The 14,361-nt window shown below is 45.2% G+C and overlaps 1 protein-coding gene across 7 annotated transcripts in view; it reads left to right on the top strand.

Moving 5' to 3' along the window:
- Positions 1-13,907, top strand: part of SIPA1L2 (signal induced proliferation associated 1 like 2) — a 216,965-nt gene extending 203,058 nt beyond the window's left edge. For 6 of the 7 annotated variants that reach the window (XM_036087312.2, XM_036087309.2, XM_036087313.2 and 3 more), the window contains 4 exons: positions 8,669-8,722; positions 9,297-9,420; positions 10,373-10,454; positions 12,611-13,907. In XM_036087312.2, the coding sequence (XP_035943205.1) occupies positions 8,669-8,722; positions 9,297-9,420; positions 10,373-10,454; positions 12,611-12,757 (407 nt within the window). In that variant the 3' untranslated portion in view covers positions 12,758-13,907. The remainder of the gene's footprint in view (positions 1-8,668; positions 8,723-9,296; positions 9,421-10,372; positions 10,455-12,610) is intronic. The other variant, XM_078077712.1, reaches the window with a different exon arrangement.
- The last annotated feature ends 454 nt before the right edge of the window (positions 13,908-14,361 follow it).

The raw sequence follows: 14,361 nt of genomic DNA, 5'->3' as shown, positions 1-14,361 counted from the left end.
CCTCTTCAGAATAAAATCACTGCTTTGAAATGGATCTTTTCAGAAGACGGGCTAAGAGCAGGAAGTGGAGAAAGCAAAATGGCACACCCAACAGTGACTAAGGTCTCAACGCGGGGACTCTGGTCACAGTCACAGCTCAATAGCCAGGCTGTGAGCCTTTGGACAAGTCCCTTAACTACCATAATGGCCACACTTTGGGCCAACAGTGAATGTTCAACAATAATCCTCTGAGGTCCTTACTGTTTGCATTAGGCTTCATTCAGTCTTCTTGTCTATAAAATGAAGACCTTTACCAAAGAACATGGAAGGCTTCTGACAGTCTTAAACTTCCACTTCTGCGGTCCTATTCATCTGAGAGTAGTTCTGAGCTGGAGTTAGAGTCTGGGTGGGAGTTGGCACCCACGGGCAAAGGAGAAAAATCATGGCATGGAAACACCAGATAGTTGGTGCATCGGATGCATTGCACCTGAGCCAAAGAGAGAGAGCATGGGATTCTCTTTGCCAGGAGAGAGGACTTTGGTTATCTGACCTTTCTGAAGTTTCCAAACATTTACAAATTGTATTTCAAAATTGCAGTAATGTTCAGTGCTACTCCGTAGGGTAGCATACCACTTTGAGACAACAGCCCACTTAGGAAAACACAGTTGGGAATTTGCAACTCCAGACTTTTGCTAATCAGATTCCCTTGTGTCGGTGTCAGGTCCACCCTGACACGCGCTGGCGTGGTGGCGAGTGGGCATCATCAGTCACCTCAGCACTTTACAAAGAAATGTCTTCACTGAGATAACCCAGTTGCCCTGCCTGTGACTTGATCTTTTTGTACCAGTTCCCCAGAACCATTTCTGAGCTAGACTAAACGTGATAAAGATAGTCCAGAAAATCCCCTATGTGTCTGCTTAATTGTTACAAGCTAATAAAGGCAGTTCAGAATGCTTTACTGAGCTCAGAGCGCTCTGGGAATAATGCTGTGCCCATACATTGACGTAAGTAGTCAACACATCTGAAAATGCGCTTCAAAAAATGGAATGTGTCTGCCTATTAATACCATGACCCTCGTAGAATCCACCAGTGTGATTCATCCAAGCAGGTATGCCTCTTCCCTATTGATCTGTTTGTGTTCCACACCTTGGCATATGATGTATTTACCTTTTTTTAAGAGCTAAAATTGACACTGCATACGTGAGTGTAAGAATTTAGATTTTTTTTTACCATACCATTCAAGAATAGAGCAGGGTCGGGTCACCTGGGTTGCTCAGTCGGTTAAGCGTCTGCCTTCGACTCAGGTCATGATCCCAGGGTCCTGGGATCGAGCCCCGCATCGGGCTCCCTGCTCCGCGGGAAACCTGCTTCTCCCTCTCCCTCTGCAGCTCCCCCTACTTGTACTCTTTTGCTCAATCTCTTGCTCTCTCAAATAAATAAATAAAATCTTCAAAAAAAAAGAAAAAGATAAAAACCAGAACAGAGCAGGGGCACCACACTAATCTGCCCCAATCAGGGTTGTTTAAATACATCCAAATTCTGTTGGTACACAGAACATAATGGATAGTCTATTACTGTGAGTGAGGCTTCTCCAAAGACAGGAGCATTTCCATACATTTCTGACCACAAGGCAATGAAAATAGAATTAAGAAAAATAGAAGAAAAACACAAAAAATTCTCGCATTTGGAACTCTTAATGTAATTCATAATCATTATTCTAGGAAGCATTCGGGAATACAGGGCATTTTTTCTTTTTTAATAAGTGGTGATAAAAAGATGCTACCTATTAAAATCTTTGGACTGCAGCCAGGGAATAGTCCTTAAACAAAAATGTACTGTTTTCAGAAACATTTATTTAAATGGGGAAAAAAAAAAACCATGAAAATTAACCAACTTAACTATACTTTAAAAAGATTCTATAAAAGCTGTGAAAGCAAACAAAAAAGAAGGAAATCAAATAGATTTTTTGTGAACTGACAGATGAATTTTCAATGCAATTTATAAATAAAATCAATGATTAATATTTCTTAGAACATTGTTAAAGCAACATAAATTTGATCAAAAAATGGAAAATACAAATGAACAAGATTAGAAATGAGAAAAGAGGTTAGCATTCGCCAATACATAAGAGAAATAAAAAAATTATTAAGGTATGTCAGGCAGCTATATAGGAAGAAATATGATGAATAAGAATTTTGGATATTACTTTCAAGAAAATGGGACAGAGCATACGAAACTGTCAATGGCCCAAATATGGAGGGTATTGAAAAGTTATCTAAAAATATCCCCAAATCCCAAATGTCACCTGAAACTAATACGCTTAGAGTTCATTGTTTTCAAAGCTTCAAAGAATAATGATGTCCCTGTATAAATTTTTCTTGAAATTCAGAAGCAGCCAATAATTGCACGAGAGGATTCTTTCCTGATAACACACAAGAAAAGAAAAATCCTGAGACAGTCTCAGTCATTAATCACAACGTTAAGCTTAGATGAAATTCAGGAGGAGATTGAAAAGATTATCCATTGTTATTGGTGAGAGTTTAGCCAGTTTAATAAAGAAAAACTTCTAATTATAGAAAGTTATAGTAGATGAAATAATTAAAAGTTATCATACCAATTTCCCAAAAAGGGTGTATCTAATAGAATGAGGACCTATTTCTAATAAAAATTAAGATTTGAGAGATACCTTTAAAACCTAATGAAGAAGATCTACTTTATTCCAAGTAGTTACGTAATACTTAATGGAAAATGGTCTATAAGCAGGTGCCTTCAGTCCAGAAACTAAACAGGGTCATCCTTTGAGACTGTGTCCTTTCATTCTGTAGTAAAGTACTTGACACATTTATCACCAACGCAAAGAAAAAAGGAATAAATTTTAAATTTTATACATATGCTTCTGTATCTACAAAATATGAAAGGTAAAAAAGAAATTATTCAGATTAGGAGGACTTGATGAGCACTGAAAAATGTATAGAGTTGTTGAACTATTATATTACACACCTGAAACTAATATAACACTGTTATGTTCATTATACTGGAACTAAAAAAATAAAAATAAAATTTTAAGAAATTATCCAAAATTATAAAACAAAGTAACTAATTAAGATATTTTAAAATATATTTTATAAGCCTTGTTTAAAAGCGTTGTTAATTTTTTCAGTTATCTATTTCTGTATAAAAACCACCCCAGAATTTATGACTGGGAACAAGAGTGTCCCGTGATAATTTATGTCTCATGATTCTGGGGGTTGGTTATGTTCAGCTGGGTGGTTCTTCTGCTCCCTGTGGCTTCAGTTGGAGTCACTCAGGTGGCTGTATTCAGCTGGAGCTCAGCTGGAACTGGAACATTAAGGTGACTTCAATCATATGTCCAGCTGGGCTCTGGCTGGACCCTGTCTCCAGTAGGGCAATTGTACTTCTTCACGTGTGGCTCAGGGAATCCGATCAGGAGAACAAAAGCAGAAGCTACATGATTTCTCAGGGCCTCCTGGTCTTGGAAGACTCAGAACATGATATCCCCCACATGCTGAAGGCCAGCCCACATCCCAGAGGTGGGAGGCAGGCTCCGCGTCTTGGTGTGAGGGCTGCCATGTGCACATAACCATGTTTGCGGACAATCTTCCACCAGAACAGTAACAAAGGGCATTTAGCTGTATCTGCAAGATCAGATTATACATTCTTTGGAAATTAAGCCGTCATTAGAGTTATAATTCGAGAAGGCAAAGGACATTTCAGTAACTGAAAAGTCCTAATATACGTAAAGATAAGAATGGGTAGGAAGCTTATAGTAAAGATGCTGAATCAATTAATTTCCTGAGTTAATTTGTAGATGTCGTACAATTTCAATTCAGATATCTAAAGGATATGTTAAAGAGCTTAACTGCATCCAGTTGGAAATAGATGAAAAATATTCCACAAAAAAAGTCTCCTGTAAATCAATAATAATTAAACAGCATAGTAGTGATTCAAAAAAATAGAAATTAGTCCTTTTGGAGAAAGAGGGAGAGCCCAGACCAAAAACCGGAATAAAATTTAGAGTTAAATGGGAAAGGAATTTATATATTCCACTTGGATTTAGGATTTAGGAAAGTCAATTCTAGAAACAGTGAAGTAGGATTACCATTTTAGAAGCAAGGTAATGCTTTAATTATCAGATAATGAGAGAGCATACAAAATATAATGTGGCCAGATAAAAGTATTTAAACACTTAGATTTTTATGAACTTGGAAGGGAACATTTAGGTAAATGGGAATATGGGGGAGGATTTGTAGTAAATATGATGGGTAAAACCAGACTATCCCAAGTGCGTGGAGGGGCTTAACCAGCAAAAAACACGAAATCCCTGATAAACAAACGGTCAAGGCTTATGGACGCACAGTCCACAAAAGTAGAATGACAAAATATAAGTATTTGAAAAATGTTCAATCACACATGTAAATTCAAAATGATAATGAGCTACCGGCTCACACCTTTGGAAGATGAAAAATGGCCCCACACTCTGGGAAACCCTGAAGAATACTCACAGCTGGTATTTTATCCACAAAGATAAAATGATCCATCTTTTTGTGCAGTACGACAATATGAGTTAGAGCCAAACGGTGGACCCCCCTTTGATCAGAAATCCAATTCCTGAGAACTTGCTTACTGGAAATAGGCAGATAACCAAACTCTGCCCATCAGACCAAATGTCAGAACATTGGCATCTCCTTCATAGGCCTGTGAGGGAGAAGGTAGGTTAAGGACAGCGAGCTGAGCTCATGCCCTGGACTCCGCTCTTCTGCGATAGTTAAGTTCAAAAAATGGGCGGAGTCACAGTTCAAGTGTGTTTTAGTGTGTGCAGCCCTTTTGTTTGTCAAGGGCGAGATGTGACGTGACCCTTTGTGCCTGAGAACTCCTCAGTGATCTGTGCGACACAGTAAGATCATCCGCTTATTGGCCTTGCAAGCATCATTCCCTTTATTAGGTGGAATAATGTAAGGTGTGGGTGTGCCAAGTAATATATATATAGTAGAGCCCATCCCCCGCAAGTGTGGGCAAGGGAACAAACCCAACGAGAAAAGCTGGCTGTGGGGCCAGTGGTGAAGCCGGGGAAAGGAGTCTCTTGGAAAGTGCTAGAATTTAAAGCAGTTCTCATTTATCAGAATACCACCAGTAGGCAGTGGGTGGTGCACATCCATTGAACGGATGATGTTTTAAATGCAAACGGGCTTTAAAAGGTGAAATTACAAACGAATGATGGGAGACTGGATTGCTGCGTCCCGCAGCCAACAACAGGCCAGGCTTCTCCTCCCCTCTGGATCTCAACCCTTTGCCGTTGGTGGTGAGAACCACCATCTTCCCACGAGCACGAGGAGGTGTGCGTGCCCTGAGCTTCTGTGTGCAGGACATGTGCAGAGTCAACAGCTCGTTCATCAGGCCCCACTGTGGGAGTGTAACAGTCAAACATGTTGTCCGAAAAAAACACAAGTTAATGTTTTTAATCTATTAGGCTCCATATGCCCTTGGTCTTTAAACAGAGAGTAATAAGCCTAATTTTTTACAGTGAGCACTGTTTTCAATTGTGAAGCGGCAGCTCAACCTTGATAAAGTCGCTGAAGTTACTGGTACTTGACCACGGACAGAGTGTGTGTGTGTGTGTGTGCATGCACGCGCACATGTACAAGCATAAACAAAGTGACATAATTAGTTAAAAAAATGGAAAACAAAAATGCTATTATGATGAAAAATGCAAAGTTAATTTAATATAGTAAATCGACTTAAATGATCTCAAAAGTAAGGAAATTGTCTCGGGCCAGCAATAGTAGCTGTTCTTAAATGAAGCATAATCCCAGCCCTTTTCTTTGCTCATTACTGCGAGGCAGACTCTAGACCATTATCTTGCAGCATTTATGAACAGGCTGCAAAAGGCTTAAGCCAAAGCATTTATGTCCAAAGTGCAGTGTAACCTTTTTATTTTTCTTTCCCTGTTGCCAGTTAAGTCAGCTTTCCACAATCTGATAAGCCCAGTGCTCGGTATCAGTACCTTTAATTTGGTACATGGAGCTACAAAGCCCCAGCTTCTCTGTCATTTGTAGTGATGTGGCAGAGACACAGAAGAGCTTTGTTTGTGGACGTGGGTTCGGTTAGATGGAGCCTCACACTTGCATGGCATTTGTGGCCCCTATCCGGTGCGTATACCCTTCTAGTTTCATGCCCTCAGCAGACATGACTAACCCATCAGAGCCCTCCTCCTCCCTGGTGCGGGCTTGGCCTTCCCGATCTCGAAGTGCTCCGGGCTGCCCATCTGGGCCACGGGAGTTACTCCCAGGCAGCTGTTTTGATGTGGATTGATGTGGAATATCTTGTTGACTCTTCATCCTCTTGCATAGTGCCAAATGCACTAACAAGAACCTGCATTGAAATAAGGTTTTCTAAGATGATTTAAAGGGGTGGAGTGTTCCATGTGTACCCCATGCCCCATGTGCGCCCCCTCCCCAGCCAGATGTTCTTGCACGGAGAAGAATGGGAAGCAAAAGGACTAACAGGCTATCTGTGTAGATTGTGGGTGATTGTATCTGCTACAGTCACCGTTTACATGAAGTTCATACTCCCCTGCCTGTCTTCTTAACGGATTTGTCTGTGCCACTTGGTTCAATGTCAGTAACTACTAGGTCACTGAATATTTATCATCACAGAAATAAACTGTGGAAAAATAAAGCTTCCACTGGAAACTGTCACTAAGGTTAGCTACTTTACAGAGCAGTTAAGTGTCTGGACTTAATCAAGCAGCGTTCTGTTTGGATTTCAACCTCCCAGCTTTTCAGATCCAGAATGAAATCCTCTTTGTGAAATTACACTGTTGGCAAAACTCCCCTTCTGGCTTCTTGCCTCCTGACCGGTAGGACCTTGTTTCTCCCCAAGGAATGCTTGAATGACTGCCAGCAGCAAGTTCTGTTTCTGTCAAATATGTGGATATTTTATCAATTAAGGTAAAAATAGATGGAGCAAGCGAAGACATTTTCATCCAGAGATTTCGGCTGGACCATCAGACTCAAATATATTAAGAAAGATGGAAACTCACCAAATTATCACTGGATTGCATAAAATCTGGATGAGTCAATAGAACTCTTTTAAAGAGTGAGAAAACTAAATTCTTTATCTGTTTTGACCTTCCTTTTTTGTCAGTAAATTTACTGTAGAAAAAAATAAATTCGCTGTGTTGTTTTGTTTTTTTTTAAGTGTGAGGCATTATTCAGGATCATCACAGAACAGAGGGTTCTCTTGGATGTCATGGCGGCCCCAGATCCTCCCAACCCTACCCCTGGAGCTGCTCAGCCCCGGGCCAGTGTGCCCTATGATTCCTGCCCCCACCTCTGCCATTTACATCCTGTCCTGTGTAGAAGCAGGCAGTACCCAAATTGTGCCATTAATCTTAATTAAATTACAAATTGTCTCCTCACATGCACAAATCCTACGAGTCAGTACCAAACTGGGAACGTGGTTGTCTCTCAGGAATGCATGGTTACAGAATGTCCCATCATCTTGTAGGTTTGAAGTGTGGAGGACATGCTTAAAGTTTTATAGACCTATTGGTTGAAGGACATCTGTGTACCTGTCACAGATGTTGGGAAATCTGATCTAGGAAAGCGAGCTGCAAGGCTGGAGAACTCCCTGCGGTCATGCAGGGCGCTCAGCACCACTTCCTAGAGGGTTCGGGGTCCCTGGTGGGAGCTCCCAGCACAGTGCCCACGGCGTTCCAGCTCGCTTTCCTTCATGCGCCCTGGCAGCCTCCCCCATTCCTTCTAATTAACAGGAAGTGCAAGACCCTCCATAAACCAGACAAGCAGGTAGCCTCATTAGGAGACTCGTCCAGCAGCCAGAGGGAGACAGAGTGGGATAAATTAAGAACAGAGCACCCCCGACGCGGACTTGAGTGCAATTTCTCAGCCATTAATACAAATCATATGAAAAAGACACCACAGCACTCGTACACCTGCTGCATCCCTTGGATTCCAACTGTAGATGCATACGTGTGCTCAGGCACCAAGGAAAGAGACCAGGGGATGGGGGAAGTGGATAATCAGATATATCCCCGGTTCTCACCTCCACCTTGTTCAAACGCGGGACTGTTTTTCTGCATGTCATTCAGCACTTCTGGACCGATGCTCTTGGGTGAGTGTTCAGCCTGCAGAGCTGGGCCAGGCTGGTGCCTGTTTCAAAGACTATCACACTCCCTTTCCTGCCCTAGCTCGGGAGACGTTGAATGTGAAGTTACTGGTGCCAAGAATAGAAATGGCCCGATGCTGAGCTAAGGCTGGGTAGTCGAGCTGACCATTGTTAGCACAGCTGTTTCTAGTAAGATTACGAAGCTAAGCTCGCTCACCACCCCACTTTTCACGTTCACGGAGTGGGTCGTTTAAGCAAACCCCAAATGGTCTCGTGTTCTTACGGCTGGACTCGCCTGTGTGAGGCACGCCGCATCTCTTCATTGCACACACGCACGTGCATCCAGCCAGGACAGTTACATGTGCAACGTTGAGCCACATTGCTCTGCATCGCATGTTATTGGCTGTCGTGGGCCACGCCTCATCCAGCATGACACGCGCACAGGCTCTCCGGGACCCCATTATCTGAGTCTTGTGTGGGCCCCAGAGGCTTCCAGGTGCATGGAGATACCACTGTTCATAGGAAATTCTAAATCTTATTTCAGGTCTTGACTCAGATGAAGAACTTGGGCTGCTCTGTCACCACGCGTCCTATCTCGGTGATTGTCCGGGGCTGACCACGGGCTCTGGATGTTCTGTAACCTTTTCTTTTTATGTCCCGTGTCTGCACGTCTGCATGGTTCTCTGAGCTCGGAGGGTTGGCACGCACAGGGGACGTGGGTCCTGGCTGCTGTGTCTCCAGGATGCTCCCCCCACCCCGGGGTTGGGGCCCCCTTGCAGAGGGGTCCGTCTCCTCTGTTCTGTTAATCAGCCACATCATCCTGCGGCGCCGTTATTTCGTTATTTCGTGCCCAGCCGGCAGCTTTAGCATTTCTTGGGATGTGGAAGGAAGAAAGCAAATTGGCTCTAGCAAATCGAGGATCTGCTAATCGTCCCCATGGCTGTGATGTGCGCATGCCATACAGCCCCTGAGGACAGCCAATCCTGACGCTTTCTGATTGTCAGCAGCTTGCCTGAATTTGTTTTTCTTTGTTTTGTTTAAAACAGGGCAGTCTTTGATGGGGGGGTGCGGGGCAGGGTGTTTGGGGTTAGTGACTAAATTCGCTTCCACAAACATGGCCCGGCGGCTAGTACTAAACTTCCTTGGCGTGTGTGTGTGTCTCCCCTCCTCAGACCAGAGAGTGGCGTCCTTCTGTACTCTGACCGATATGCAACACGGGCAGGACCTGGAAGGCGCACCGGAGCCGCCTTTATGTGTAGACCCAGGCAGCGGCAAAGATTTCATGGATGCAACTGGGTATGTGAGCCCCTGGGGAGCCCCCCTCCCCTGCTCTCCCCAGGCCCCTGAGTAACAGGTTCAGAGCCCCAGGCCACCAGGAGATCACTTCCAGCCTGCGCCCCCCACTTGGGTCCTTCAGGATCCAGATATGGGACTGAGTGGGGCCAACCTTGCTCCCTGCCCTGCTGGGGTGGGCGGCTCTTGGTAGCAGAAGTGCTCTGCTATGGGCGGTCCCTGCCTGCTAAGACATGTCACCCCGTGCCCATGGTGACGAGGCTCTGTGACAGAGAGAGGGAGGGTGGCAGCCGGGCTCCACGTCTGCCAGTAATTGCTGCCACAGCCCCGGATGGACAGAGACCTTGCTGATCAGTGTCCCACTGCCAGGCTGCACGTGCGCACCTGCCAGGGGCACAGCTCCCCCCAGAGCCTGGTCCTTGACCCCGGCCTCAGGCGAAGGGACCGTCTCCTTCCCCTATATTCTTGACATGTTTATCACCCACAGAGTCTATATGCTTTACCTAATTGCAACTTTTATATGAACTTGTGTGACCGTTAACTGGCCCATTCATCTTGGTAATGAGCTTCATGATATTTTCTTGAGAGAGAAAGGCAAATTGGGGAAATCGAACCTATATTTGGTTCCCAGGACCTCAGTGGTCTACCTAGTCTCAGTTGGCTAAACTGATTTAGATAATCTATCTTCTGGGTTGTGTTTGTTTGTTTATTTGTTACCAACATATAAGCCTGTAGAGATTCTGAATCCCTTTTTAAATCAACAGAGACCCAGAAGGGGTTTTCTACCAAAATACCGTATGTTCCCTTTCCAAATCTGGCATAATATTATTTATTTCCTTGCTGGGCTCTAAGCACATGAAATAATTCTTTGAGTAAAAACTTTACCAACAAAAGTACTGAGTGTTGTGTCTTTACCTCATTGGCCTTGAGTCTTTCTGATTCCACCCTTCTTTAGGGAGCGGTCTCCATCTACACTGACCGGGAAAGTCAATCAGCTGGAGTTGATTCTTCGACAGCTGCAGACTGACCTTCGGAAGGTAAGGGGATCCGTTACAATCCGTCATCAGAAGTCTGTCTTGCACAATCACCCCCTTCTAACCAGTAGAAATAAAAATGAAGACACTCAGGAAAGATAACCGCCCTAGTCAAAGCCAACAATAGATAGAAACAGAGACCCCTAAGGTCTAATTCTCCTTTCTGGCCTCCAGCTCATATTTTTCACTCTAAGGGGACCCAAGGATTGCAGGAAATAGGACTAAATGAGGGTGAGCCCTCTGGATGGGCAGTCTTCAGGACGAGGTAGAAACATACAGGCAGCTAGCGTTTTTTGGTTCGGTGAGTGATCAGTTGTACCAACTATTTATGAGCTGACCTGAGAGGAGTTAGTTGCTGCCAGAAAGCCTGTTCTCCCCAAGCTATTGTATTCCCACCGAGTCAGCTACATGACCCTCACAACTTCTGCTCTACACCCTACACGTCCAGGTGTGCATGGTCGGTCCCCAAAGAAGTTAACTAATTCATTCCCCAAACGTTTGCTGAGCCCATGTTGTATCATCAGCACTGTGCTGGGTAACCATCGTGCTGTTCCTGGGAATGGAATGGAGTGTGCTAGCAGGAGGGCAGCGGGGAGATGTCACAGGAAGGGTTTTGTTACTGCTTAGTTCGTTGAAGAAGGGAGAAAATTACAGCTGGTGTCAATGGTGGTGGAATGATCCAGTTGGGAAGGAGATAATGGGGGGAAGAGTCAGAGAGTTATGCCCTGACCTAGTGCACAAGGCAGGGACTGGCCTTGATTCAGAGTGGGGACAGTTTATAGAGAGAGCAGAGTAGAACAGGGTGTGTGTGTGCGTGTGCACGCACATGTATGTGTTTGCACACACATGCATGCATACATACATTCACACGCACGTAGTCAGAGATAGGTTGGCAGAGTTCCCCTCTGATGGTTTCTTTTTTCCAGTCGTGAGCTGAGAGTGAGTGGTGGTGGGAAGGAGTAGGAAGGGTTTGAGGTCAGAGGGTAAGTAAGGTGCAGAGTAGTGAGTAAATGCACTGGGTGAAATTTGATAGGATTTGCCAAGCAAGGCTGAAGGTACATTTGAATTTGCAGCCTCGGTTAAAGCAATCATCTGTTGGCAGAGATGGTGTTTCTCTCCAGCTTGGATGGCCACCTGTTTGCCTGGGGTGGGAGGTTCCTAGATACAGAATCTCCAGAGCTAGAACCGGAAATGTCCCAAGCAAACTGGGACATCACCCCTCCCCCGGCTGTAGGTGTAGGACAGTTGGAGAGTTGAATATAAGAATTGAGACAGGAAATCAAGACAACGAGAGAGAGAAAGAGACAAAGCCCCTGGCGTATCAATAGGATGGGATTAGACTGAGGGACCTAGAGTATGAGCTGGGTGAGAAGACATGCTGTCACAGCAGGGGACAGTGAAAATAAGGTAAGCCTCGTGCATTAGATAATTATTGGAGGGGTGGATACTGGAGAGACGGTTCTAAAAGGACAAGAGGTGGCGGTCCGGAAATGGGAGGCTAACACAGGAGCACACTGTGCTTTTTATGGGTAATGGCAAGGTACAAGATGTGGCTGTGGGAGCAGGGGTTGAGGAGGGGTGGGTTTCCAGATCACAGAGAGGAAGTGGTGGAGAGACTGGATTGGATTTGGAATCATCAGCAAACATGACAAGTGGTAGGGGAGAGAAGAAAAGCAAACCACATTCTAGAGTCCTCCATGAGTGATGGGAGGGGCTGGAGACAGCGTAGATAATTGCGGTGAGCAGGGGTGGCAGGTCCCTAACCTGATGTCACACTTCTCAGAGGAGCTGAAGTTTTAGGGAAGAAACTCCCTGGGCACGGAGAGATAAGCTGTTTGCCAGACCACCAAGCCTTGAGTCTTTCCGCTACAGGCGGGCACCGTCTCTCCCCTCAGTGAGCAGCCGGGGAAGCAGTGTGCTCAGGAGAGAGCCGGGATTCTTCTAGAGGCGTGAGGATGAAGGGATTTTCAGGGAAGAGGTTGACCGTTTCCAGGGTTTTCAGGGCAGAGTCCCAGTTGCACGGGTCACAACAAAAGGGGCGAAGGGGTCTTGGAGAGGCGGGCCGCTGAGTGGCCTCGGGCACGTGGGACGCTCGGAGGCACGCTGGGAGAGGGGATGTGCGGCCCACGTGTGACGCCGTGTGTGTGCACTCTTCCCAGGAGAAGCAGGACAAGGCGGTCCTCCAGGCCGAAGTGCAGCACCTGCGCCAAGACAACATGCGGCTGCAGGAGGAGTCGCAGACGGCCACTGCGCAGCTGCGGAAGTTCACCGAGTGGTTCTTCAACACCATCGACAAAAAGTCTTAACCCGGCCCTGGCCCGCCGGGGGGAGCCTCGGGGAGACGCCCCGCACCCCCCTCCCACCCCCCGGGAACTCGCCAACGCGTGGTTTCTCAGTGTGCTTGCAGCCAATCGTAGATGTTTTTGCCGTCCCACCCCGTCTAGCACCATTCACCCCCGCAGGGTAGGGAGGCGAATCTTTCCTTGGAAGCCATCTGGTGACAGCAGAGAGGACAGCGAGGCCGTGCGCACATGAATGTAACTCCCGGCGTCGGTTGGGGCCTCTTTGTGTCGGACTCCGCTGCCCCGGTGCTCAGGCGCGGGCATTCCTCAAGAGGGGAGAGGGTGGGGCTTCACGTCCTATGGATCAGGTGACCTGGTAGAGATGGGAAAAGCAAGTGACCAGAGTTTGGGCTTTAGTATTGTAACATAAACCCAGAAACAAATAATCAGACATATACTTTAATGTTAAAGGTGCTCTATTTTTTTGGATGTATAGTAGTTTTATTTCTCACAACCACATTATCATAGCAATAAGAAAGAGGCATAGTTAACTAGTTGGGAGAAGCCCGTGTGGGAAAATTAAAAAACAAAAAAAGCACTGATGTCTTGAACACTAGTTTGAATGCAGTTCATTTAGAGACTTATTTATTTGCAGGAGCAAACGGTGCCTGAATATTAACAGTGTTCTGATTGAAAAAATAAAAGATACATATGCCTTGTATATGGCTCAGTAAGCAGTCCCTTCAACTCTTAGTTCACTGTGTATAGTTAACGCTCTGCTGAGAGTAGCGCACGCCTGCTTACGTCCTAGAACCTTCTAGAACCTCCCGTCGGCGGGGAGCCAGCAGAATCCCATGTATACAATGCCAAATTTGTTTATCTTTGTACAGAAGCTTTGATGAAGTGTCTTGTATTTAACGCCCTTATTTAAGCTTATTTAACCTTAAATTGTTAATTTTATAAACTTTGGTTTGACCTGCACTACAACGAGGGAGGTGTAGGTAGCAGCAAGCTCTGGAAGGCCGAGCTTGCCCGGAACAGACTGAGAAGCAGGGCTGGAAATTCTAACAACTGGATGCTGCTAGTAACAAGTCCTTTGTATTGCTTTACCATTTTTAACTGTTCTATTTGAGATGAACATACATTTTGCTTTTTTAATAAATGTTCAAAAGAGGCCACGTCAGTCACGGTGTTGTCAGGTGAATGTATATTTTTAGCATCTCTGTGTCAATAATTTGAGTCTATGGGAATTTGTTCGGGGTCATTAAGTATCTTAATCAGTACTGAATCCTGCTTTGCGGCCTTCTTATTGAATCGCAGACTCATTCAAAGGAAAGAGTAACTCGTATTAATAGCTGCTGTGTTCCACACACTCCCCTCTGCACATTTCATCAGCAGGATTCCCATTGTTCCAGCTCAGGAAACAGGCTCAAGTTAAGTGATTTACCCCAGCCAGGAATTTGGTGTTGCTTCCAAGAAGATACAGAAGGCAAAAGAGTAGGAATTTGAAAAATAATCGGGAAGAGGTAAACTATAAATTTGAATCAAATGTAGGATGAAGAAGACACAGAATGTGGGCCCAAGTGGGAAGGGAACCCCAGTAAGGTACAAAGTTCTCAACCTTCTGA

Source organism: Halichoerus grypus, chromosome 7 (assembly GCF_964656455.1).
Source record: "Halichoerus grypus chromosome 7, mHalGry1.hap1.1, whole genome shotgun sequence".
In the NCBI taxonomy this organism is placed as follows: domain Eukaryota; kingdom Metazoa; phylum Chordata; class Mammalia; order Carnivora; family Phocidae; genus Halichoerus; species Halichoerus grypus.
Note: the sequence above shows the minus strand (reverse complement) of the source record. Positions and strands in the feature narration are given on the sequence as shown.